Raw genomic sequence first — 24,590 nt, 5'->3', positions numbered from 1 at the left:
CTATTCTCTTTTCACCTCCAAATTCCTAGAAAAGGAATTCAAAGTATATAACTCTTGGTTTTCACCTCTCATTATTCCTTGGTTGAGTAGTGCCCCTATCCAAGGTCTTCAGTGCTCTCCCCTGCCATTGGACGTAGGTGGTAAGTCTCCTTCAAAGTTCTGCTTTTCCTCCTTGTAGGACACCATCACCTCTTTGTCTACCTCCTACCCCTCTGGGTGTTCATTCTCAGGTTCTTTGCTGGCTCCTCTTCCTCTGCATAAATGCAGATGTTCCCCAGGCCGGCCCCCAGCCCTCCCCTCTTCCTGCCCTCCCATGGCTTCGATGCCTACCCATTTCACTTGCAGCCAAGTCTTCATCTCTTCCACATCTCCACCCAGAGCCTCAGGTCTACTGGACCTCTCATCTCATCTCAATGGGCCTGTCCTAAAGACACCTCCAGTTCAGGGTCCTACCTTCTCATTAACGCCTTCTTCCCTTGTCAGTGTCCTATTACAGGGGATGATTGACCTGTCTACACTGCTTGCTAACCTGAACAACTGGAATTCATACTTGACGCTTCTGTTTCCTTCAATAGTCAATCACAAAACTCTCAATCCTACCTCCTAAATACCTTCAGAATCAAACTCCTCTCTGCAGTCTTTCTAACTTACTAGGATTAACTCATCATCTTCTTGCCTAGACTATGCCATAGCCACATTTTTGTCTTTCCTCCGAACACAATTCTACCCTGTGCACCTCTGCCCTGTTGACATAACACGCTCTCGTGCTCAGGCCCCTCCCCTACTGACTCTTCAGATGGACCCCGATTCCTGTGTGTAAACTAGAAACTCCTTTACAGTGTCCATGAGGCCATTTGTAACTCAGCCTTATAGACGTTCCCTGAAACTGCTTTCCCTGCACGTGCAGGGAGCTCCTAGGTCCAGCTGGCTTGGAGCTGTCACGTACACTCTTCTCTCCACCTCAGCCACTCTGCTCACCCCCACCAACCCCTGGCTTGTTTGCCTGGAAACTTTCTACTCATTTCTAGTCCGCATACCCTCTTCTCTTTTGTCTCTTTGAATTTCACTCGAGTTAGAGGCTCCCTTTTCCTGAGACCCTCGAAACAAACCACTGTTTTACTGCAGCCTGTATATTCTTCTCCCCAGTCTCCAGGTTCCTTGAGGATACTGGCCCACCGCCATCTCCTTAACCTGAAAGCTTGTCCCGTCTCAGGGCCTTTCCGTTTTCTCTTGCCTTCACCTGGACATCCCATTACCCCTTCACCTTATTCATATCTCTCGTCAGATGTATCATTGGAGAGGTCTTCCCTGATTTTCCTATCTTGTGCAGAAATTCCTTGCCCCTCTGCATTTATTCTTCGTCACGCTACTTGCCGTACTTAGCTGTGTGTGTGCTGTCGTCGCTTGGGTTCCCCACTGGAGTGTCGGCTCCCTGCAGGCATGTTTGTCTGCTCTGTTCACTCTTCCAGCACTAGAAGAGTGTCTGGCACTTAGTAGGCCAGCAGTGGCTGGTGAGAAGAACAGTTTGTATTCTTTTCAACTAGCAGAATACTGGGCACAGAGTAAACACTCAGCAAAGGCTGATTAAAAGAGTAAACATGGAGTATGCGTTTGGCCATGATTAAATAAATTCCCATGGCTGAACCTGCTAAACTGAAGAGACCAGTGGCTTCCTGGAAAAGGGAAGCAAGACAGCTGGAAGACAAATAAAAATGACTGGCTAGTGGCGAAGTCCGTTCTCATCAGAATGCTGGTTCAGTTTTTCAGTTCAGATTTTTGGCAAGTGGTGCAGATTCTTTTTCAGAAAACGTTGATTGATTGCACAGTTGTACCCACTTCATTTGCAAACCTTCATTATCTCTTTTTCCTTTCCTCCCTCTGTCTGCATTTAGAAGGGGAGGAGCAGTGTATAATTCTACAAAGCAATTTTTGTGAATAAACCAACTAACTGCTGCTTTTCAGTCTCAGAGTCCCACACAGAATACAAGTGTCTGCTTTAGTTGAGTATTCTCTGACTGAACCTCCTTGCATTCATTCATTTGGGTCTTCATTTGATGACTTACTTATTCATTCAAGGAATCATTTGTTCAGCCCCACTAAGTGTCAGGCTGGTACAGGTTATGTGTGGATGCCTGGCTCTTGTCTGAAGCACGAGTTCTTGACATGAGGTCTATGGATGGGCATCAGAGGCTCTCTGGAATTTTTGTAATTGTACACACAAAGTTTTGTGTTTGAATACCGTCTTAGGGAGAGTTTGTTAAAACAGCTTTGTTTTTCAAAGAAACCTGTAAAGAACCTCTGACAAAGAGAGGCTTGAGCTGAGCCTTGAATCTAAATAATAGGTCTTCAAATTAAGTTTCATCTCCTTGATATGTTTCATGGTGGTGATGAGCATGAAAGTATATGCTTGCGGGTATTCTTAATTCTAGGTCCGACGGTCATTGTCTGCCTGTTTACTGATCTCTAAACTCCAAATAGTGTTCATTTTTCTTACTCAGTTTCTGACTGTGTAAGTCATAGCCTCTGGAGGGCCCCTTGAGGCAGACGGCCATGGTGGTGCAGACCTTGATCGGCTAACACGAGGGAGACCTAGTTCTTGCTCAGTTACCATTGATAATTGTGTGGACTTTTGTTCATATGAAATCAGAGAAGATGGTGGGGTTGTAAGAGGTGATTTTGGTTTCCAGTGGCAGTGACTCTGTATGTGTACCTAATCAAGTTATGTTGGAAGCACTCCGCATCTTAAAACGAATGCCAATTACTGCTAGAATAGGACCTGAGTGAATCCTTGAAGAGAAAATTCAGTGGGCAGTTGCTGACACTCAGTGAATTGCTGGCTCTGTGCCCAAGTATGTGTGAAATGTTTGCACTGGTTTGAGACCCTGATTGCAGTTGGCCTGCTGGGTTTGTGGTGACACTGTAGATTTGATATCATGCCACAGAAAAGACAGAAACTAGAGACAACATACAAAGAAACAAAATATTCCTAATATTTTAGGAAGTGATTCCTAAATATTCCTGCGATTTAGGAAAAATAGTCCTTGTATTTCTGTTAAAATTGGGATAAAGATAGTGACTGAGAAAAGTCATCTTTGGCTCAGCCTCTGCTTTTCATAACAAGAAGGAGAGAGCTCACGTGTGCTGAGCCCCTCCCATGGGCTGGAACTCTAGAGTGTTGATTTATTCACAAATATTTATTGTGCACCTTCTGTGTTCTGGACCCTATCCTAACTGCTAGGGTTTCATTCAGCTTCTGAAGGGAACAATGCTAGTGCGGAAGAGAGGCAACATGCAGATAAATTCTAGGAGGAGAATTACAGCCAGGCAGGGGATGTCACGTGTCTTCACAACAGCTCCCCTTGACAGAATGAGACATGGAGGTCCACAGAGCCTAATTTGTCCTTGACCACCCAGCTAATAGAGATAAATGGAGGATTTAAAACTCGGTCGGCCTGGTTCCAGGACCCAAAGCCTTTGCTCTGTGTGCAGCCGTCTCCCAGGGATATGACTCCTCCCCGTGGATTCTGCAAGCAGAGGGCAGGGAGCACCTTGGGAAGGAGTCGGAGGGCGTACCGTAAGGGACAGAGTCACGGCCGCCCCTTCAGAACTCCAAGGAGACATGACCATCCTGTCTGGTGACCGGGTTGCCTCACACAGCACTGAGCTGGCTGCTGTGATGGTGTCAGTGTGCACTTCAGGAACCTTGACGCAGGCAGTGGTGTTTCATCATCCGGAGGTCGAATGGTGAAGTTCAGGCTTTCAAACAGAGCTGAGTGGACCTTGATTCTCATAGATGTGATCATATGACTGTTAACGTTACAGTGTTGAGCCCCGAGGAGGTGAGTGGTATTGGGGGACCCAGTCCTGGAAGTGTCGGTAGGGGTGTGACGACCCATTGTCGTTTCAGCTTAAGGGAAAGCTGGCTGGAGCGGGCCAGGTGACGAGCCTGGAACCTTGCCGGGGAGCTGTGGTAATGTGCAGTTGTTCCTGCCTCCATGTCTGACCAGCGGATCCCAGGGTCTTCACTGTCAACGTGACCCCACCCTCCGTACCACAGTTCCAGCAGTGCCCCTATTCTCAAGCCTTTCCTGCCTCCCCTCTCCCTTCCCCCAACCTGAATTGAGAGTTGAGTTGCACATTTGTTGCGTTTTATTCACTTGCTTAGGTGCCAGTCTTCCCACTGGACTCTGATCACCTGGCGGGTCAGGATGGTGCCTTTTCCTGGGTATGTTTCCTGAGAAAGTGCCTGGCAACAAGGAGAGGCTCAGGCCATACCTTGCCTGGGTGCTTGTAGCTTTCTTCTACTGACATATAAAGAAAACTTCCAGAAATGGAAATAGGAGCCTGGCTTACATCTCCAGTTCCTAGATCAGTAAGTTTATTATCTTCCACTTTATAAGCGCCCACTAAATTTTGGATAAATGTATGTACTACCATACTCTGAGTTGGTTGAGCTCTGGAAATTCATTAGGGTGACTTTTCAGGAGCAGGTGCTGTTATAAGCATAGCATCCTTTGGGCCGACTCCCCACTGTTTCATGGAACTATTTATGTTGGCTGCTTTTGTTAGAAAGTCACTAAACAGATTGCCAAGCATTGATGTGGCCCAAGCGTGAGCTAGCAAACAAGAAGATAGGGATATGACTGAATATATGAATGAAGGAACAGGAGAGGGAAGGAGGAAAGGGCTAACGACATTGCCTTCTTTCTGCCTCGGAAACACAGGATCCAGTGTTTCTTAGTTCCCTGTTGTATCAGTGGCCTAGGAAAGCCCGGAGGATGGATGGAGTATTAGACTGGAAGTAATAGAGTTTGCCTGGCTAACCTCAACATTCGTGGCAGATGCTACAAATGTCATAACATGAAGCTTTGGGATCAGACTTGGAAAAAAAAAAATCAAGCTAACAGATGTGGGCTTCTTCCTTTAACCAGCAAGTGCCAACTGACACCAGACTGATTCATTGATAATCTCCACTCCCTTCCTCCTGGGCAGAAGCATGCCACCAACAGTCTGTGCGCTGCTGGGGTCAGGACGGGTGACGGCCTGACGACAGCACTCAGCTGAAAGGCTTTTAAGACCGTTTGCAGAATGAAAGTCTAATAACCCTTTTTTCGCCCGGCCCCTGCTGAGGGAGCATACCAAATCTAACCCCCATTAAAAATTTAAGCTTCTCAAAATCATTTTTTAGCATATTAGTGGAGGAGGTCATTTCTACCAATTAAAGGACAAGTATTCAACTTTGCACAGTCAGTACTGCCTTCACATCCCAAATCTGATGTGTCCTCTCTAGTTTTCCCTTTGACAGCTGTGGTCAGAGGGCACGTGATGTCTTTCTGTGAATGGTGCCCTGAATTCAGGAGAACACGTGGTATTCCGCATACACAGAGTAGTGGATTTGCAGAGGAAGGTGGTCATTGGAAGAAGAGGAACAAGAAAAGAAGCTCTGAACTTGGGCTTGCAGATGGTCCTTAGGAGATACAGCACCTTCCTGCATCAGCACGTGTTCAGGCTCTGAGCCCAGGCTGCTGCCTGCACGGCCCACTCTCCGTGGCCTCCTGGACCCTTCTGCCACACAGGACAGCCTTGCCCAGTGGTCTCTGTGTTACTCATCTTTGTGTTCCAGGTACCCAGCAGTGTACCTGCCATGGAGTGAGGCTCGATGCATGTTTGCTGCTGTAGCCCTGAAGCCAGAGTAAATAGTTGGTATCTTCTTGCCGAGTTCACATTAGAAAAAAATCATGACCCTCTGCCACTCAGAGATTCTCCCCTTCTCCATTCTTCATTCTCAATTCACTGTATGTATAACTGCCTCCCTCTTAAAACTTCTCCAGATTGAGAGGGAATGCAATTCACATGAGATCCCACATCCCTGCTGGGAACCTCAAGACAGGAATTAGTTGCGATCTATTTCTTTACCTTTTATTTACTTTGTAAAGAAAACGAGGAAATTCCCATGTCCTTCACTGTGTAAAGGGAATTAAAGAGTTAACTTTAAACTTAGCATCCAGAGGCAATTCCTGGAGCATTAATGTGTTGAAGCCAAGAAATACATTCAGAAAAGACTTGGAGTTGTGGATGGACTTCAAATTCTTTAAAAGAAGTGCCTACTTTTTATGTACATTGATATTGAAGTGATTAAGAAAGTGAAATTGGAATGATTATTACCTGCCATTTTCAGAAAGTCCTGTTTGGATTTGTAGCAGATACTTTGAAGTATCAAGAAAGTAAAGCGTGTCATCTAGTAGTCCAGTCCTGCCCTTACACCTCCATGCATCTTTTCAGGTTCCCCCTCATGTGCCCCACTCCCCAGCCCTGAGCCCAGGCTGTGGGTCGTGCCTGCCTGTTCCTGAGGTTTCTGTCCTCAGAGGTGTTGACTGTCAGGGCTTGATCATTCCCTCCGGTGCTGCCACTCCAAGCAGCAGCTTAACCCATTGCCTGAAGAATTTCATCATCGAGACGAAGTTGGGGTTCTCTCATGAAGAATGTCAAGCGCCTGATACGCAGCCCACGTCAGGTACAATAGCTCCCCTAGCAAGTTCCAGATTGTCATGGAAAGGCTCTTTTCCTCTTTCCCCAGCTACAGATGACGAAAGGTCGGCTTTGGTAACTCTCACTCCCTTCAGTGGAAAGTGAAGGCAGGCTGGCAAAACAACTCTTTCAAATGGACATTTTGTACTAAAAAGAAGTTCCTGTAATTTGTACAGAAACATGGTCAAGACTTACCACAGTAATGCTTGGGTGCTATTTTACTTTTAGACACATTTGCCCTGTTGATGTAGAAAATTGTAAAGAAAAGTTTTCAAACATATGTGGATACCGTATAGTTCTTCAGAGGATAAGTGCATGATAAACATCTCCTTGACTCAGCAGATCTGTTGAGTATTTTATCTTTTCCCCTTAGTTTGTACCAGTTGGAGCCATACAGATGGGCTTTTTTGGAGAAAAACTGACATGGTTTCTTTTTCTTAAGTTCAGCAATTAATTTGTAAATATTAATACTTTGACAGTCATATCATCCTTACTGCTTTTCCCTAATGTTTTTAATCCATGTGTAAATTGTGGGAGAAATTTAAATGTGTTGCATCAAAGAATTTTTGACTCAGCATAAGACTTGTTAGAGTTTCAGTTATTTTATTGGATTAAATAGGCCTGTGTTGTCTAAATTGGTAATATAATGTGTTCATGGGTTCTGGGACGTGAATTATGAAGATATATTTTTGATTATTAAAATATTCTAAATATGAAATTAAAAATAAACCCAAACTCTACTACTTTTGAATACAGGAGGTTTTCTTTCTCATATTTAACATTCATCTAACATTCAAATGCTGGGTTAACAACCCTTGTCCCTATTTCTCTTCTCTGGTTATCAGTTATCCTGTATTTTAAGTGGCAAGAAACTAAACTTTGTGAAAATACATTGAAAAAGCATTGGTTTTATTTGTTTTCAGATATTTGCATTATGCACTGCCTGGAAAGTCCATGTATTGTGCTTTTGACAACACGTGCAGTTACAGTGCCGCTGTATGGGTTAAGCTGGTACCTACTGCTGGTTACTTCAGCGTCTCATCTTCATCCCAACCTGAAATGCTCCCAGTGTCTAAAGCATGCATGGAAGTGAGGAGTTCGGTATTGAAAAGATACAAATTGTGAATGTGGGCAGTGGGCAGAGCTGTGAGGATCAGTGTCAGAATGAAGATTTGGTCCCACATTCAATGAAAGCATATAGATGTTTATTTTTTACAGGGAAGCGTACACACACACACACACAAATACATACCTCATAAACTTCTGAGGCTCCTGGGAAAACCCTCCCTGGCTTCGTCTGCCCTGCAGTGAGGGAGACTAATTGAGATTCTTCAAGGGAAATCCCTTTTCTTTTCTTGGGTAGCCATGGAAAGACTCGTTAAGCATTCTGTGCTCCATTCTTTCCCAGACCCTGACTTTGCTCTCCCAAGTGCTAAAGCCCAGGGAGTGCTGTCCGGATGCCCCTGAGCGTCCTCCCTTTCGTCCTCCCTTCCCCCGGGCTCAGTGTGGGAACGGAGCCTTGCCCCTGGGATGATGGTCTCAGAGGGTGGCCATAAAGCTTGCCTTTTTACTGGGTTGATGATTCACCTTTGAAATACCACCTGCAGAACTGTAAGGCTTTGTTCACCTATCCCTCCCTTCTGCTTCCCATGGAGGGAGATCCTGGGTGAGAAAATAGGTCTAAAATGGTCCTCTCCATCTGCCACTGACAGCCTTTCCCTACCAAAACAATCCCTTGGAAAACCTGCCTCCCAATGTCATTCTCATCTTTACTTTTGAGTATCTTTTTTGAGTGATCCCTTAAATAAGGAGCCTCTTTCTCTCTCCCTGCCTGTGGTCGACCTTCCCATTGTGAACTGTGCTGGGAGCAGCCGGGGCAGCTCCGCCTTCTCTGGAAAGCGGGGTGGGAAGGGTTAGAAGGAAAAGAGCAGTGCCGGACACAAGGCTAGTGGGGCTCGTGACTCTTCCCTCTTTCATTATGTGTGTCCACTGAGCTGTCCTGTTTCTGTTGTGTGATGGGTTCTTCTGTGGCAAGCTGACCTTTTGGCTGAATAGGTCAAACTCCCTCTGAGCAATAATCCTCAGCCTTCCTGGCGTTTGTGCGTCCCCGAAGGTGACGGGCTCTGGTTAGGAGTGTGACTGGGAGTGTGTGGTATATTTCCCCAAAGAGGGATTGTCTTTTACTGCACTTAATTAATTCTCGAAGACTGCCTCACAAGGTTACGCACAAGAGTCTAGATTAGAGCATTTTTGCCGACATTGTTGAGGGAGTATAAACTGATTTTTCAGATAAATGTTTCAGATTATGGTTTTCTTCTGGGTCTCCCATTTTTAATGAGAGAAAGGCCAAATGCACAATCCTAATGATGCATCAGATCATTTTAGATTTGAGACAATCAGGATTTCTTTAGCTGATTTTTCAAAATCTTTCTCCATATATATCTCCTCCTTTTAAAGTCTCTTAAAACTCTTGGTGTTTTGTTTTTTTACCCTTGCAAAACATGAGATAATGGTGTTGTGGTGTCCGTAATTATATGTGGGGCCTAGGTTTGTTGTAAATGGCTTAAAATTTTCTCTTGGAATGTTATTTAGATTTTATAACACTAGTTACCTCTCAGTAGCTAGCAATTTTCAGCATCAAATAGGTTGCCAGTAAATGCTGAATCGAATTTGAAGTTGAATTACAGTATTACTATGGTTTGATTTTTTTTTCTTTTAACAGTTTGTATGAGCTGTTGTTCACTTACACAACTCTCACGTCTCACTGTCAGTGACTTAGAAACATAATCTTCACAGATAGGGGATTACATGTTCCATTTATTTAGCAATGTTCTGTGCATTTTTTGGTTAATTTAGTTAGTGTTCTTTAAATTTCAAAAAGCAGTGTTTTTTCATTCAACAAACAAGTAAACGAAATGTCAGTAAATCAGACGAAACATTGACCTATTCAGAAATAGTAAGTATGTGTTGTGTGTGGGCTACCAAATGGTTTTAGGAAATGTCAACTTCCAAAACACAAAAATCGGAGAGTGCTTCGTAAGTAATGCTTTACTTTCCTAAGAATGATGGAGCCCATTGAGGAAAGGCCTCTTTAGTTTTTCATTAAGCATTAGTGATGTTCTGTAAACACAATGAGGATTAACATAGAGGAGCAAAATGACTGTATTCGCATTTTTCCTGAGTTATCAGATTATTGTCTAAGTACTCAACATGCCAAATGTGATAGGGTGAAAAGTAGAAGATACGAAGTACACATTTAACGTCCATTCAGTTCGCAGTAAGGCTGCAGTCAGAGTTGGGCTTCTACCCGGGGCACAGTGGGCTCCTGTTTAACATATTTATGTTGGCTGTAAAATTAGGAACTGCCATTACAGCCCCACATCACCTGCATAAGTGCAAAACATATAAATCAAGAGAAGTTCCAGTGCCGTAAAAATGCCATTGACTAGAATAGCTTGAAACCACTCACAAGACGCTCGTGTGATGCTAGCATGGACTAGCAGACAGTCAGGTTTCTAGAGGATTTGAAGGACGAAGAAGGACTATGTAGGCAGGACTCAGGGATATCAGAGCTGGTGAAGGCACGTGGGATCCCGAGGCTGACTAATCGATTTTTAAATAAAATGCCCAATTGTTTATGCATTTGCACCATTAACTTAAAGAGCAACTGAACCCTAAGTGAGGAAAGGTAAGAAAAGAAAGGCCATCGATGGCCATCCAGCCCTGAGTAGCCCCTGCCACACCCCCACTGTGGTCATCTGTTTCCATGCTTCTTGTCAGAGTTGTTGCTGGAGCACCTCTCTTGGACCGTCTAGTAAATAAATGTGCTTCTTACATTACCTGTGATGCTTTAAGGTCCTTTATATATGTTGGTGGCTGTTGCTCTCCTGGCCCCTTCTTAATGCATTCTTTGTGGAATAGTCTGTGTTCTGTAAATCAGTCCATTTCTTCTGTGAGGTACAGTGGTTTAATTTGAGCTTTATAATTGGAAGTACTGAAATGCCCCCAAATTATGAACTATTAATAAGGAGCTTTCTGGATCCTAATTACTGCCTCAGAAACAGAGTGGACATTTTTGAAGTTTTTCAGTACCCCCCTTCTCCCCGTCAAAAGCTTCCCTCCCCTCAACAATCTTAAAAAAAAAAAAAAAAAGACTGCAGATTTTATTCATGTGGGATCATTCACACCAAGCTACCATAATGTGCAATTAACACTCTAGAAACTGAAAACAGTATTCAGTAAGACAGCTGCATTATCAAAAATGCCAAAGGAGTTTTGAAGGGAGTAATGTGCATGTTAGAATAGGAAATTAATCAGAAATGCACACACAGATAGAGAACTGTCTTCACTAGATCTTAATATTAAAATTTTAAAATCTTATGTCTATACTCACAGTGATGATTAATCTTAGGATAGAAAACTGACTTTTCTATTTTAGGATTATTAGCTGTGTGTTTTGCTTCTGAAGCAAATGAAGAAGTTGGACTAGAGATCATTAAGGTCCCTTCCAGCTGGAATATTCTTTGATAATAATCACCCTTCAATTATATTTTATAAATTTTCTCATTGAAAAAAACACCCCTTTTATTTCCTCTTGCCAGTAATAATGATACTTAGCACTCATGCTATTTTTCAAAGTGCCTTTCAGACGTGGCAGACACTAACTCACAATTGCAGGGGCAAACTGCCTACTTTTGCACAGCACAATAATCATAAGTGCATTTATATTATAATCCCTACTAAGCTATGGATCCAACTAACTGGCTTAGTAACTGAGACGAGGCAGAATTATCCCAGCAGCATTTTGCTGGAATTGTCTTGTCAACTAGCCGAAAGTGTTTTGAGAGGCGAGAAAGGAGGGGATTTTGATTTTATTTTCAATGTGTAGTGTCTAGGTTTGAGGAAATAGATGGTTGTCATAAAATTTTTAAGAAAAGCAGGAAGACATAAGGAGTTTGGTAGAAATATGGAAAAGTTCTGAATATTTTCTTGCACAAGTTACGGTAAAGCAAACATTTTTGTTTGGGAACTTTTTTAAAAAAGGAAAATACCCAGAACAGATTTAAAAGCAAATTGTGACCCCATGCAAAAAAAAAAAAAAAGAAAGAAAGAAAGAAAAAATGATAATGAGAAGACTCAATTCTGGATCCCACAAATATCAGGCATTAAGCTCATAACACCATGCATGTTAAGGGGTGAGGGGTTCTTTGGATGTTTGTGCCTGTGGACAACACATATGGCATAGGCCAGGAAGAGGAAGGTTGACTGTAAGTTAGTAGGAGAACAGAGAAGTATTCAGACAAGAAAACGAGCAGTCACTGACCTGACAAGGCACATGCTGGGCAGGCATCCAGTGGGGCTTCCTGTAGGTCCTGTAGGAACAGCTACACATGAATGTTCAGTAAATACGAAATCCAGCCACCCTGAGACGCTTAACGCTAGTGCAAACAGTCGTTAATGAGAATCTCTTAGCCAACATGTTGTGCTTATTAAATTATGATAAAGTTATTAGAACATTAAAAAAAATTCCTGTTTGCTTTTTTTGTAGCCTAGAGGATGTGAAACATTGAGGTTTCTCTGAGAGGAAAGGCAGTGTGTGTATATTTTAAAAATAACAATACCTAAATTTTAAGAAAAACAGTTGAGAAATTTATTTTAAAGGAATGTGAACATTCGTATGTTTTTGCTCCATTGTAGGAAAAAGTTGAAAAAAGAAAAACAAATTTAAGTCTGAATATGATACTCTGAATTGAAAATTCAGTCTAGGCTCTGATTTTGCTCAGGCATCTCAGAACCAAGGTTACCACTGGGTTGTGTTTCTCTCAGATTTCTTTGATACAGTAACTAGCTGGTGATTCAATTACAGAGAAATGAAGCTGTAAGTGTGAATCAGAGCTCCAACTTAATTTCTTTTCTTTCTTTCCTTTTTTTTTTTTTTTTTTCCAAGTTATAGGTGCACAACGAAGGAGAAGCCCTAGCGCACTGGCCATTGAAGTATTTGAAGCACATTTGGGAAGTCACATTTTGCAGGTAACTTTAAAAGAAAAAGAAGCTCGCTTATAGTTTACTAAGAAAAAAATTCATGTTTAGTTTTTTAATGAAAATGTTTTTTTTATTGCAGCTATGTATATGACTGTTGCCATTTTATCTTGGAATTCAGAAATTCTTATTTATTTTTTTCTTTTTAGAAAGCCATCCCTTGTGAGAATATTAATGAGAAAGGGAGGGCAAGTATTATCTGTGCTGTAGTAATTGAACTGAATTGCACTATTGAGCTGATGCACAATGTATAGTAGCTGGCTGTTCCCAGAATGATTGTGTATGCTGCATTTGTAAGTGGACATATGTGTGTGTCTTTGGAGCTATATATTGTTTTTGGAAGATCAACATTCTGTTGTGAAAGTAATGTGACATCTTTATGTGTTGCCAAATTTCAGTTGTTCTTTGCTTGAGTTTGTATTCATGAGTGCTTCCGATCCTAGTGTTTGCTTCCCCAAACTACAGATATTCTCAGGATGAGATTTTAAAGTGTATTTTTAAGTAAAAGGAGACAAATAATGATCCTTTGATTTTTTTTTTCCCCATTGAGTTTCATGACAAATGTGAGGGTGACTAGGACGGGCCTGTAGTGATTTAGTCCTAGAGAAAATTGATCCCAAACTTAGCATCTCACTTACTCAAAACTTTCTCTTAAGACTTTGTCATCAATTCAACACATCTTCCTTTATCCAGGGTAATTCTTCTACATTGTTTTTGTTTCCAGGATAAGTGTGGCCAAAGCTTTTTCCCTTTACTGTGTAAGATGCATTTTAACATGAAATTAAACAGACATGTTTGGGATGTTTAGGCATCTTATTTGAAAGAGATGGTTATGTCTTTCTTAGATAAGCTTGAAGGTAAAAATAAAGCTACATTTCAGATCCCTATCCAGAGATTTTTTTTTTAAGGCCTCTATGTTACTTTCAATTTCGAGATAGCCAAAAGTAGTATTGAATTAGCTTATTTCTGAAAACGTGTACCCTAGGAAACTGCTACCGTCAGGTTCTCCGTGGTCAGATCCCAGTGGTTCTCCAAAACGATTTCTTGGCTGGCAGCTGCAGCATCACCTGGGACACTTGTTCAAAGCTCGCATTCCTGGGCCTCTCCGGGACCATCTAAATCGAGATCTTCAGGGTGAAATCCAGGAATGTGATCTCAGATGGTTGTTAAAAAATAACATTCTGATGTGTCATTAGGTCTGAGATGTCACAATTCACATTTGCAAACTTAAGGCCCTGAAAAGTCTTACTTTATTTATTTTTATTTTGACATTGCTCATTTCTCCACTAATACCTGTTAACGTCTCATAGAACTGATGTTTCTTGAAATACACCTTGAGAGATGAATTCTCCCGCACACACAAAGTTTTGAATGACCTTTGCAGTAGACTAGTTTCAGGGATACAGAGAGGCCATTTCTTTCCAGATCTTTGAATTTTTATTTCCCTCTTTCCCATACATTCTTTGTTTAGAATCTCCTTTATAAGTTTCGCGTGACTGTTGCCATATATACTTCTGCCCCTTTGTATCTGCGGGGTATTGATTCCAGGACCCCGTGGATACCAAAGTCTGTGGGTGCTCAAGTCCCTCATGTAAAGTGGCATAATATTTGCATATAACCTGTGCACATCCTCTTGTACAATTTACATCATCTCTAGATTACTTACAACACCTAGTAACATACTATTTAAATCATTGCTGGCATGTAGTAAGTTTAAATTTTCTTAGTGAAACTTTCTGGATTTCTTTCCAGATACTATTGATCTGTGGTTGGTTGAATCTGCAGATACAGAGGGGAAACTGTACGTTGTTGGATTCTTATGTGATTTCAGGATGACTCCTGTTTATATTCTGAAGCAGTCAGTGCATGATACTCAGTCAGTGAGAGAAATGGTTCGACCAGTACCCTGACTATTATCCTCTGCATTCTTTCTGGGAATCTTGAGTCCCAGTGTTCTGAAGGGAGGGTAACTTAGGAGCTGCAAAAATTTAAAACTGATTTAAAACACAGAACTTAGGAGTTTGAACTGAACATAAGCTCAGTGAATGCAGTGTGAAAATACAGAATGGTTGTCCCCAAGCCAGTTCAGCACACCTCCCCTAAGAGAGCAGGGGGTGGAGATGGGGCTCTTCTGCTCTTTGGTTTGGGCTCACCCGCCTTAGACAACACCCGTCAGGAGAAACACAGACAGCTGGGTGTCACGTGGGTGGGATAACTAGACAGGCACGTGAACTAGAAGTCCTGTTAACACGAGGACTGGCGAGGGCCTTGGTGAAGGGGAGTGAGGAAAACATGACTTCAAAGGGGCATTAAGATCCTCACTATATATTTGAAGGCCTCATGCAAAAAAAAAAAAAAAAAAGATACGTTCTGTGTGTCTTCAGAGTGTAGGGGGAAAAGAAAGAGGGGTAAAAAATGAAGGCAAAAAAATCACCTCCATATAACAATTACAGATAGGGCTGCCTACATTTTGAACCTGCCCAAAGCCTTTGGCCTTAGGGGAGGTGAAGGCTTAGCAGGGATGCTTTCAAGAAAGTCAGGCCACTGAGCATGGTGGCACTAGGTAGTCGTGAAATGGTCAGAGAAACTGGAAGTGTCTGCTGTTGCATTCTAACGCCAGTGGTTATGGCATTGAAGAGCTGTGTGTGCTCCTCAAAATGATGCACTAGAGCTGTGGGCAGGGAGAGGTTAGGAAGTGGTAGTGATGAGAAGGGCTTCCTCTGAGTTGTCTAGCTAGTCGTCTTCCCTCCTGGCAGAATGCTGGAACCCGTACATCTGTCTGTACCACGTTCACTATAACTCAGTGCTCTGCTAGGATGAGATGGTTTCCTTATTTTCCTTCAGGAGTTTCCATGGTTGAATCTGGTTGATTCATGGGGGCTGGGAAAAATTCTTCCTTCCCTGTCTCCTCATCATCCTTCATTTGCAAGTAGCTGAAAAAAGAAACCTGTGTGGCCAATAAGGTGGGCATGGCCTCTAACCTCACAGTTTATCATCATTACCAAAAAAAAAAAAAAAAAAAAAAAAAAAAACCAAAAAAACTGTTTGAAGCATCTACAAGGAATTTGCTATAGTAGGCACATAACTGCTCTCCTTACCTAGCTTGCAATCATTTGGGGAAAGGATCAGGCTTGACAAAGTGAGAAGTGTCACACTGGTCCATGAAAGAGCGAGGCTCTGCATTGACCACAAAGCATCAAAGAAGACTTCTCAAAGTTGTTGACGGATGGAGTAGGAGTTTATTAGGCAAAGTTTATTAGGAAGAATGTCACAGAGGAATGTCAAACACAAAGACATGGGAGCAAGTCATCATAGATCTTGCTCGGGGACTGTTAAGATGTTCAGTTTGATGGCTGCTTCTCGTGAACAGGCGAGCATGAGAGAGAGAAAGATGGGGAGCTTATGAGTCATATTGCCACAGGGCCAGTGAGCCAAGCCAGGATTCTGTAACCAGCAATGAACCCGGGGAGGCTTTTATACAAGAAAGTGACAAGATAAAGATAGGGTTTGTTTCTGGAGTTACTCTTAAAATACTGTGTCTAGGAAGCCTTTGAGTTGTGAGAGACTGTTATAAAGAGACCATTTAGGAAATTATTACAGTAGTTCAAAAGTCCAAATGAAGATCTTCTCCAAGATAGAGGTCCTATGAATAGAGAGACAGGTATGGAATTGACATCGAATTATTGGCACATGGCATGAATTAGAGGTGAAAGGCTAGGGAATGACAGGAGTTAAGAACGACCACAGGTTTTCTAGACTCGTAACTAGCTATCTAATGATGCTCTTACCTGAGAGATGATGAATGGTGTATCCTCTTACACAGCTAAGCCAGTGAGAGGTAAGCCATTGGAAATCTGGTCCTCTAGAGAAAGATCAAGGCTAGGGCTGAAAATAGGGGCAGGGTTTACTAATCACTAGTGTATAGATGAATAATAGTTCAAATTAAGCAGTGAGATGCAGACCAGTGGAAATCATGTGGAACAAAGAGAGAAGGTTGAGGGGAGGCAGCTCCTTACATATCATCACTTTAAGATGCAAGTAGGAAATGAGAAGGGAGTAGACAGAAAGATGAGAGGAAACCACAGGATTTGAATTTGCTTAAGGAGGGAGTATTCATAATATCAGTCATTTAATAGGGTAAATACTGAAGAGGCGTCATAGGTTTTGCCAATTAAAACAGTTGGAGTAAAGTTTTAGGTGCAAAAGGGAAACTCTAAGAGTGATGGAAGGTAGAAGTGTCCGGAGGTTTGCAGTCAAGGACAGGTGGGAGGTGAGAAGGTAATGTCTTGGAAAAATTTTGTTGTTAATGTTCTAAGAGCATGTTTATATTTCTGAGATTTGTGGGGTCAAGCATTGGTCAATTATATGCTCTTTGGCGATCAGCTTTTTTAAAATCAATACCTAGTGGCCATGTCTGCATTAGGAAAGGGTAAGCTTTCATTATTATTAATGGTTATATGACATCCGTGCTATGAATGTATCATAATTTATTTAACCATTTTCCTGCCACTGAGTATTTTGATTATATCTATAAATTTGCATTTCTTTTTCTAAAACATTTTTTAAAAAATTGAAGTACAGTTGATTTACAGTGTTGTATAAATTTGCATTTCTAATGCAAATACCAAATGAGGTATGTTTTAAATAGAAAAAGCCTAATCCAGGTTGATTTTAGCTTAAGTGTATTGAATTTTTGGTATGTATTTAGTTCTGTGTATTGTGCTAACTACTCTTCTTATGCCATTTAATACTTACAGTAGGTACCTATGAGACACGGGCTGGGGCTGTGCATGCTTTACAATTGAGTGAACTAAGACTTCTTAGAAAATGTACATAACTGGCTGAAGCTCATGTGGCTAGTGAAGTGAGAGCTGAATTTGAACCCAGGCTCTTAACATTAGATTCTCAATACTTGCCAAGAAATGATGAGGACATTTTTAAAGACAATGGTAATAAAAGAATTTATATTTAGAGTGAATAGGATTAGAGAATTGACAGAATGTGGGGGTAAAATAGAGATCGATTCTGAATACCAGGGTGGGGATCAGGAAGTGCCTGGGAATTCTCTGCACCAGGTGCCAACCTTCCCTGTTACCTATGACCCCAGTGATGTTTTTCAGAAAAGCGTGCTAAGGACCCCTTGGTGTATAGAGTTGGGGGTTGGGGATAAAAATGGACTCCTTAATTTTTGGTCCACCCATTCTGTGGGCTATAATATGTGTTTTTGCTCTGTGCCATCTTGTTAGCCATATATTCTCTTAGGAAAATTTAGAAAGTTTGGTAGATCCTCTAAAATGTAACTTCCTTTGTACTGAGAGGGAAGAAAATAAACTTTTTATAAATCAATGTAAAATCAACTATTGCGAAGTTATTTGGCAATTTAATGATCCAATACTGGTGTATGTAGGCAAGACCATTGCCCAGGCTGTGTACTGTGTGATTTTGGGGCCACCATTCACATCATAGACACAAAAGCCTCACTACTGACTGTGACCCTTACTGTAGCTCCAGTGGACCTGTAGCCGTTTCAGGCATGGATTTCAGGACAGGGTCATCTTCTGTTAGGAGAGCTGAGGCATTCGAGTGATGTCAGCCTTGCAACTGCATGATTGTGAAGTGTAGGCACTGGACCAGAGTCAAGGCGTTTTAGTCGACTTTATTCTTCTTTGACTCATTAATCAGAGGAGGAGCAGGAGGGCAAGCAGTCAAGATTGGGAACTGTGCTGTTTGTGACAGGCGAAGTGAAAATTCAAGAACTTTAGGTCGTTACGTGGGATCTTTGCTGAATGTAGCACTTGTGACTAAGCACTCATTTGGTTCCTGCTTTAAAAGCTCTCTTTAGGTGTTTTTGTTCTCACGTCATGATTTCCTTAATATGAAAAAATATGAGTGGTATTTACATTTACTTTCCCAGTTTAGAGACAAGATAGAATATTCATATTTTACTTTATCAAAGTTAACATGACAGAAAATGGTAACAAATACTGTCTTCGTAACTCATAAAATTAACTAGTGGAATGACTTTCCCTTAGGTGCCAGATTTATGAATGGAGTGCTTTAATTATTTGCATGCCCATAACAGAAGGGTTTAAGGTGTTTTTTTCATTAGTAACTAAAGCTTATATAATTGTTACATGAAACTGTAGTGTTGTTGTTGCCTATTCCATAGTAATGCTGCTTTACTTACCTCACAAGTGTTAAAGCAAAGCAATCACATCAAACCTTGGATGTGGAAGCCTTTTAGGGTTTGTTTGCATTCATTCTGAGCACATTATGGTGAGCTTACATATATGTGTGTGCTATATTACTGACATGGAATAATACGTATGATTACTAATAACTCTTACTGATAAAGTGACTGAAGGATGGTTTTTATCCATAACTAGTTTTGGATATCAAATGAACTTTTGTGAGTTGGATGAATATAAATATGTACACACTTGTTTGTACATAAATGATCTAGAACTGCAATTATTATTTAAATAAAGTCTTGGGAGAATAAAAATACTCTATAAGAAATGCCCTAAAGGGAGATAATGGTGGAAGTGTTTTCCAAGTGTTAGTTTTGAGCTTGTCTATATTGTATGAAGCCTCCTGTATCTGTGTCATTGATCCTGCATGATTTGGGGTTAGTAAGAAATTTTTGCATTACTCTTAGGATGTTCAAACCCCAAACTGAAAGCGAATCCCATGGGCAGATCTTTTAGGGGAGAGCAAGAGAGAATCACCAAGAACATTCCAATATTATAACGCCCGAGGTTCTCTGCTGGGAGTGGGTTAGAAAAGGCTGAGCAGAATGGTTACATGACTGCCTGTCTTCCTGAGCAAAACTAGGGAAATAATTATTTTTGAAAGGATCATTTTTCAATAGAACAACTCTCTTGTAGAAGACATAGATATGGCCATCACTTCAGCAGAATAGTTTAAAAGTATGTGTTTTCATAAAATGATGGAGAAGAAGGAGCTGAAATGTAGCTATTTTTCTATTTGGTAGGCAAAGTCTCAGAGATTTTTGTGGGTGAAATGGATGATACCATAGATTTCAGTGAAATGTCAAATTTCAATCGTGGTTTTTTCTTTCCCTTAACACTTTCAGCCATGGGATAGAGAGTAAAAGTAAAAGAAGAGCCTAGGTTTAAAAGAAGACGTTATGGATCAGATGTAGTAAAAAAAAAAAAAAAAAATCAGGACTTAGGTTTAAATTTCTACATTTCTATTTTTAATCAGTTTGAAGATTGGTTAAGGACCTACCTTTGAATCATGACTGGTCTATGTCCTGCAGAGTTATTATTAGAAAAATGAGTACATATAGGTTTTCTACCAGAAGTATTTAAAAATTTGTAGTTGGAGTAATAAGGAAAACAAAATTAAAAGCATTGTAGCATTTTGTATCTTGGTTATCATTTAAGTATTTCTAGCTATGGCACTGCTTCAGGCTTTGAGACCCAGTGAGTTGTAGAAGACTAGGGAAAAATCTTTGGAGAAAGTAGATTGTGTAGGCAAAAGGAGCTACTTATAACTGTGGTGGGGTGGGGGTGGAGAATGCCAAATCTGTTGTTAATAGCATCTTCTTTAATCCCATTCAGCAAGAGAAAATAAAAGGTTGACTAATACAGTTCAAACATCTGGACAAAGAAAAGTGAATAGTTTCTAGAACAGTTCAAAAATTGACTAATGCGAACATAAAAATTGTTACTTAAGACGCTGCCTCGCCAAGTCAACATTCATTTTACATTTGATGCTGGTGTTTCCAGCAGACTTCTGTGGGAGATGGTGATATGTTAAGTCTGTTTTCTATTTATCGATGAACTGGAATTTCACTCTTTATTATTTTGTTGGAACTTGCAAGTATTTATACTTTTCAGTATGCTTTTAAGAAATGATCTTCTCTTGGGAAATTGCATCTTCTTACTCCTTTGGCCCTTGTTGGCAAAGTGCTGTCCTGCTGGACATCACTGCTAAAATAAAATAAAGTTCAAACTAATAGAGATGTTCTCTAGTTGTAATAGAGGAAAGAGAGAGAGGTGAGTGACCCTGCAGTCTCCCTCTGATCCAGAATGGTAAGAAAATGTAAAACTAAATATAGAAAAAGAGAAAGTTAGTGAATGTATTTGCATATGCAAATTAGCTTAATTGATACTGCTTGCCTCTACAGGGATTTTTCATTACAAACTGGAGTGCTACATTGTTCAGCTCATATTGAGTAATTTAGTAACTAATGAGACCAGTTTGCACTAATTTGCATATGATAAATGAGCTTAATTGCAGTAAATAACTTGGAGGCATAATTACTTAATTTTCCTGTGTTGCATGGCTTTTAAGTTCACGTATGAACAACTCAAGATAATTTTGCATATTTAAATTAGTTGCTTTTAAATTTTCTTGAACAAAAAAAAAAGGAACCCACCTTATCAATTGAGCTGTAAAACAATCAGATGTAAGGTTTAGAGTATCTTTATTTAAAAAGAAAGGAGAGAAAAGCAAAGCAGAAATGTGTCTGTTGTTCTGTTTCATATCCTTACCTCAGGTAAGATGCCAGCATTGACATTAGGAAAATGTTTTTAATGTTGAAAGTTAATTCACAACTTCTGTTAGTGATGGACCTGAGTGTAAATTGCAACGTACATAGGAGTGAATCAACTTTTGAAATAGGGTTTATTATAAAGATGTCTTTTGTCCCTTCTCTAATTTGGCAAACTAATATTGGAGGAGTCATTTGGACCCGCCATCTGCAGTGTGCCTGTCATCTAAGTTGCTGGGCTTTGATGAAGCAGGCATCCTCCCGACCTTAGGATGTACTAGATTAATGCTTCATACTTTGAGATTGGTTTCATTGGAGATTCTCAGTGTGGTTTGCCAAGAATTATCTCACTGGTCTCCACATTAACTCAAGAATGTATGTTTTATCAAACCTCCATTCTCAAAATTGAAAAACTGAAGCACACAGAGGCTGATGGCTAAGCCATTATTTCATAATACTCTAGTGCCTTAGACTTTCACTTTGAGGGAAAAAGTATAATTTATTAGGCAAAAACTTATTAAGTCACATAAAGTCATATTCATGACAGAGTATGAGGAAATACTTTATAGTTGTGAAAGTTTAAAACCTCTCATTTAAAAAGTCACTGCTGCTTTAACTCATTGTATAAAAAACAGAAGGGGATGTTAGGGTATTCATTTGCCACAATCTGGAAAAATAGCTCATGAAAATTTTCTTGAAGTCTCAAATCCCATTAAATTAGGTGTAAGCATCCTCTATCCTTCAGAGACGGGCCAAAACACGTGCTAACAGTACTATATTCCCAGGGTAAAATTTGAGTCCTTCCTGTAATAGATGATCAAGAGATAACTGATGAATAAATTAATGAACAAGTAAATTCTTACCAATGTCACATTTAACCCCAGAATGGTGGCCGCTACTCCCCTCTGTGTTCCTAGCCCTGGTTTTATCCATATTCTGTAAATGTGTGACAGACTATGGCAGATTCTTTTAGTTCCTGCATTAGGGCATCCAGCCAACTTGTGCTCCCTTACTGTGTAGACCAAAATCAGTCTCTTGCTCTCTCTAAGCCTTGGTTTCTTCGTCTTTAAGATGGAGAAAACAGTAGTAGTTTTCCTGACAGGTATGCTGTGAGGATTGAACGAGAGAGTGTAATTAAGAGTGCTTAGTACAGAGTCTGGCATGGAGCATGTGTTTAACAAACCTGGAAGTGTTTCTGTCTGTCTGTTGTGTGGTTCAGAATAATGGCCAAGTTTCGGAGGAAAAATGTTGATGCTTACCTAAAGTATTACCACTCAGGAATATGGGAACATTATCAATGAAATCCTCTCAGGTCAAAAGCAAGATAACTTGCATTGTGTCCATTGAAAATTATTTATCTGTTTAGATAAGTGGTATTTATGTTTGGTAATATATACTAGTTTGCAGTAAAATTTTAAAATTTGGTAGTTAGAATATATTTTTTCCTTGAGAATAAAAATCCTCTATAATGCCTAAAGGAGTGTTAATCCAGAATAATCTCATTAGCCATTTAGAGGCAACTAGAAAAGGTAGAGTTTGTAAAGGGACTCCAGATACATTTTCTTTAGACCAAAATGTGATAATGTCATTACTGTATGGACTCCAAGATTTGCTTAGAAAAGTGGGAATAAACAGCCAATCAGAGGTCCGGAAGAGCTGGAAGGTAGAGGCAGCCATTGTCCACTGCTGTGAATTATGTTGAGGAGACACTGAAGTGCACGTACTGTGCTCGTCATGCGCATTGTACAAAGTCCGTCATCCGTCAGCCCAGAAGGGCCCCTTTCCACCTCAAGAGCAGAAGGGAGGACTTCCCAGAGGGCTTTCCGCGATGCTGTGTGTACACAAGTGGCAGGTACATACCCCCTGGGGTTTCCATGTCTCTTACTGACTTTGATTTGTTTCGATTACTGACTAGGGGTTTCATGTCCCTTACTGGCTTTGGTTTGAACACATGTCATTGTTCACAGAGAGGTGGTGTGAGAGATGTGGAAGAGGAGAAGGGGTCTGAGGAAACTGTTCCTGCGGAAGAAACTATGGTTTTGGTCACAGGACTGCAAGCGGGGACTTACCTGTCACAGAATTGATTATCTCAAGGTGGGGAGGGTATAGCTCAAGTGGTAGAGCGCATGCTTAGCATGCATGAGGTCCTGGGTTCAATCCCCAGTACCTCCTCTAAAAATAAATAAATAAATTTACCTCCCCACCTAATACAAAACAAACAAACAAACAAAAACGAAAACAACACAAAATAAAAAAAAAAATGATTATCTCAGGTAGCCGGGATTTTGGAAAATGAGACAGACGATAAATTTTAAAATACGAGGCCTCAGTTTGGTAAATATTTGCTGAGGGCCTAATTTGTGTCAGAGCCCAGAAGAAATATTGAAATACAGAGGTGAGTCATGGCTTTGCCTCTCCGCATTCCCACTAGGAGTGGAGGAAACCAAAACCAAAACAGAACCAGTGTGGGTCAGTGTAACACACTAGTGGCTTTGAGTCCATGCTCTTAGTTATGCAGACTTAAGCCATTAATTTAAACTCTCTAAGCCTTGGTTTCCTCAACCCCAAATGCAGGTGGTAGCAGTTCTTACCTCAGAGATGGCTGTGAGGATTATCAAGGAGATCCTCACACAGTGCCTGGCAGGTAGGGAGTGTTCCCCAGAGCTTGGCCATCTGGGACAGGCTGCACCTGGGAGGTACCAGGAGAGCATCAGTTCGCCCATCTTGGCACTGGTCAGTGAGTGCTCCCTGTGGCTGCACACTTAAAATTACACACTTCACTCACCACACACACACACACACTCTCTTTTAAGTCTGGTTTTCACGTGGGTCTCTCTGGGTCCTAGCCTCACTCGTGCGTTCTCCTAGTGTGGTCATGTCAGGTAGAGGCTGCGGTGGAGCAGTGAGGGAAAACAGGGCAGCAGTGTCATTGTGGTTGGGCAGCTTTTGTTTGGAGCCTGCTGATAGGAAGATGGTTTGCAAAGTATGGGAACATGTCTTTAATTCTTTCTCAGGCACTAAGGGTGGCCAGATTATTTGGAGATTAAAGTGAAACAGAAGGATAATTATGTTTTCAATTTTAAAAGTGGATAAAGGTCTCAGAAATCTTAGGGTTACGTGTCAAATATGAATATGAATAATTCCCTAATGATAAAGATATCTGCAAATCTGGGCCAGAGGAGTGTTCTTTTGGCTTTAGAATAGTCCTTGTTGGTAGTAAACATTATTTTCTTGTCACCAGAATCAGCGCGGAATGACAGAGTGATACCAGCTGATTATCATTAATCAGGGGCCCAAAACTCAGTCAGTTTGGCTAGGATTGCTTTCTTACCTCCAGAACTTTGCAAGTCTTTTGGACTCTGAAAGCACTGGCTTTGAGGAAAGTTTGGGGGTGGGTATTGGGTGGAGAATGTGCTTTGTTTCCCAAGCTAAACTGAAGGCAGACACCCATGAGCATCCTGGAACAGCAGTGTTCTACAAAACACACTTGGGAAAGTCTGGC

At 41.0% G+C, this 24,590-nt stretch overlaps 1 protein-coding gene across 6 annotated transcripts in view; it reads left to right on the top strand.

The window, feature by feature from the left end:
* Positions 1 to 24,590, top strand: part of NPAS3 (neuronal PAS domain protein 3) — a 794,663-nt gene that overhangs the window by 366,745 nt on the left and 403,328 nt on the right. For 4 of the 6 annotated variants that reach the window (XM_074365668.1, XM_074365666.1, XM_074365664.1 and 1 more), the window contains one exon: positions 12,482 to 12,558. In XM_074365668.1, coding sequence (XP_074221769.1) covers positions 12,482 to 12,558 — 77 coding nt within the window. Of the gene's footprint in view, positions 1 to 12,475; positions 12,559 to 24,590 lie in introns of all 6 variants that reach the window. The other 2 variants (XM_074365667.1, XM_074365665.1) reach the window with 1 other exon arrangement.

The sequence above is a fragment of the Camelus bactrianus genome, chromosome 6 (genome assembly GCF_048773025.1).
Source record: "Camelus bactrianus isolate YW-2024 breed Bactrian camel chromosome 6, ASM4877302v1, whole genome shotgun sequence".
NCBI classification, from domain to species: Eukaryota; Metazoa; Chordata; class Mammalia; order Artiodactyla; family Camelidae; genus Camelus; species Camelus bactrianus.
This window is presented reverse-complemented; position numbering and strand designations above follow the sequence as displayed.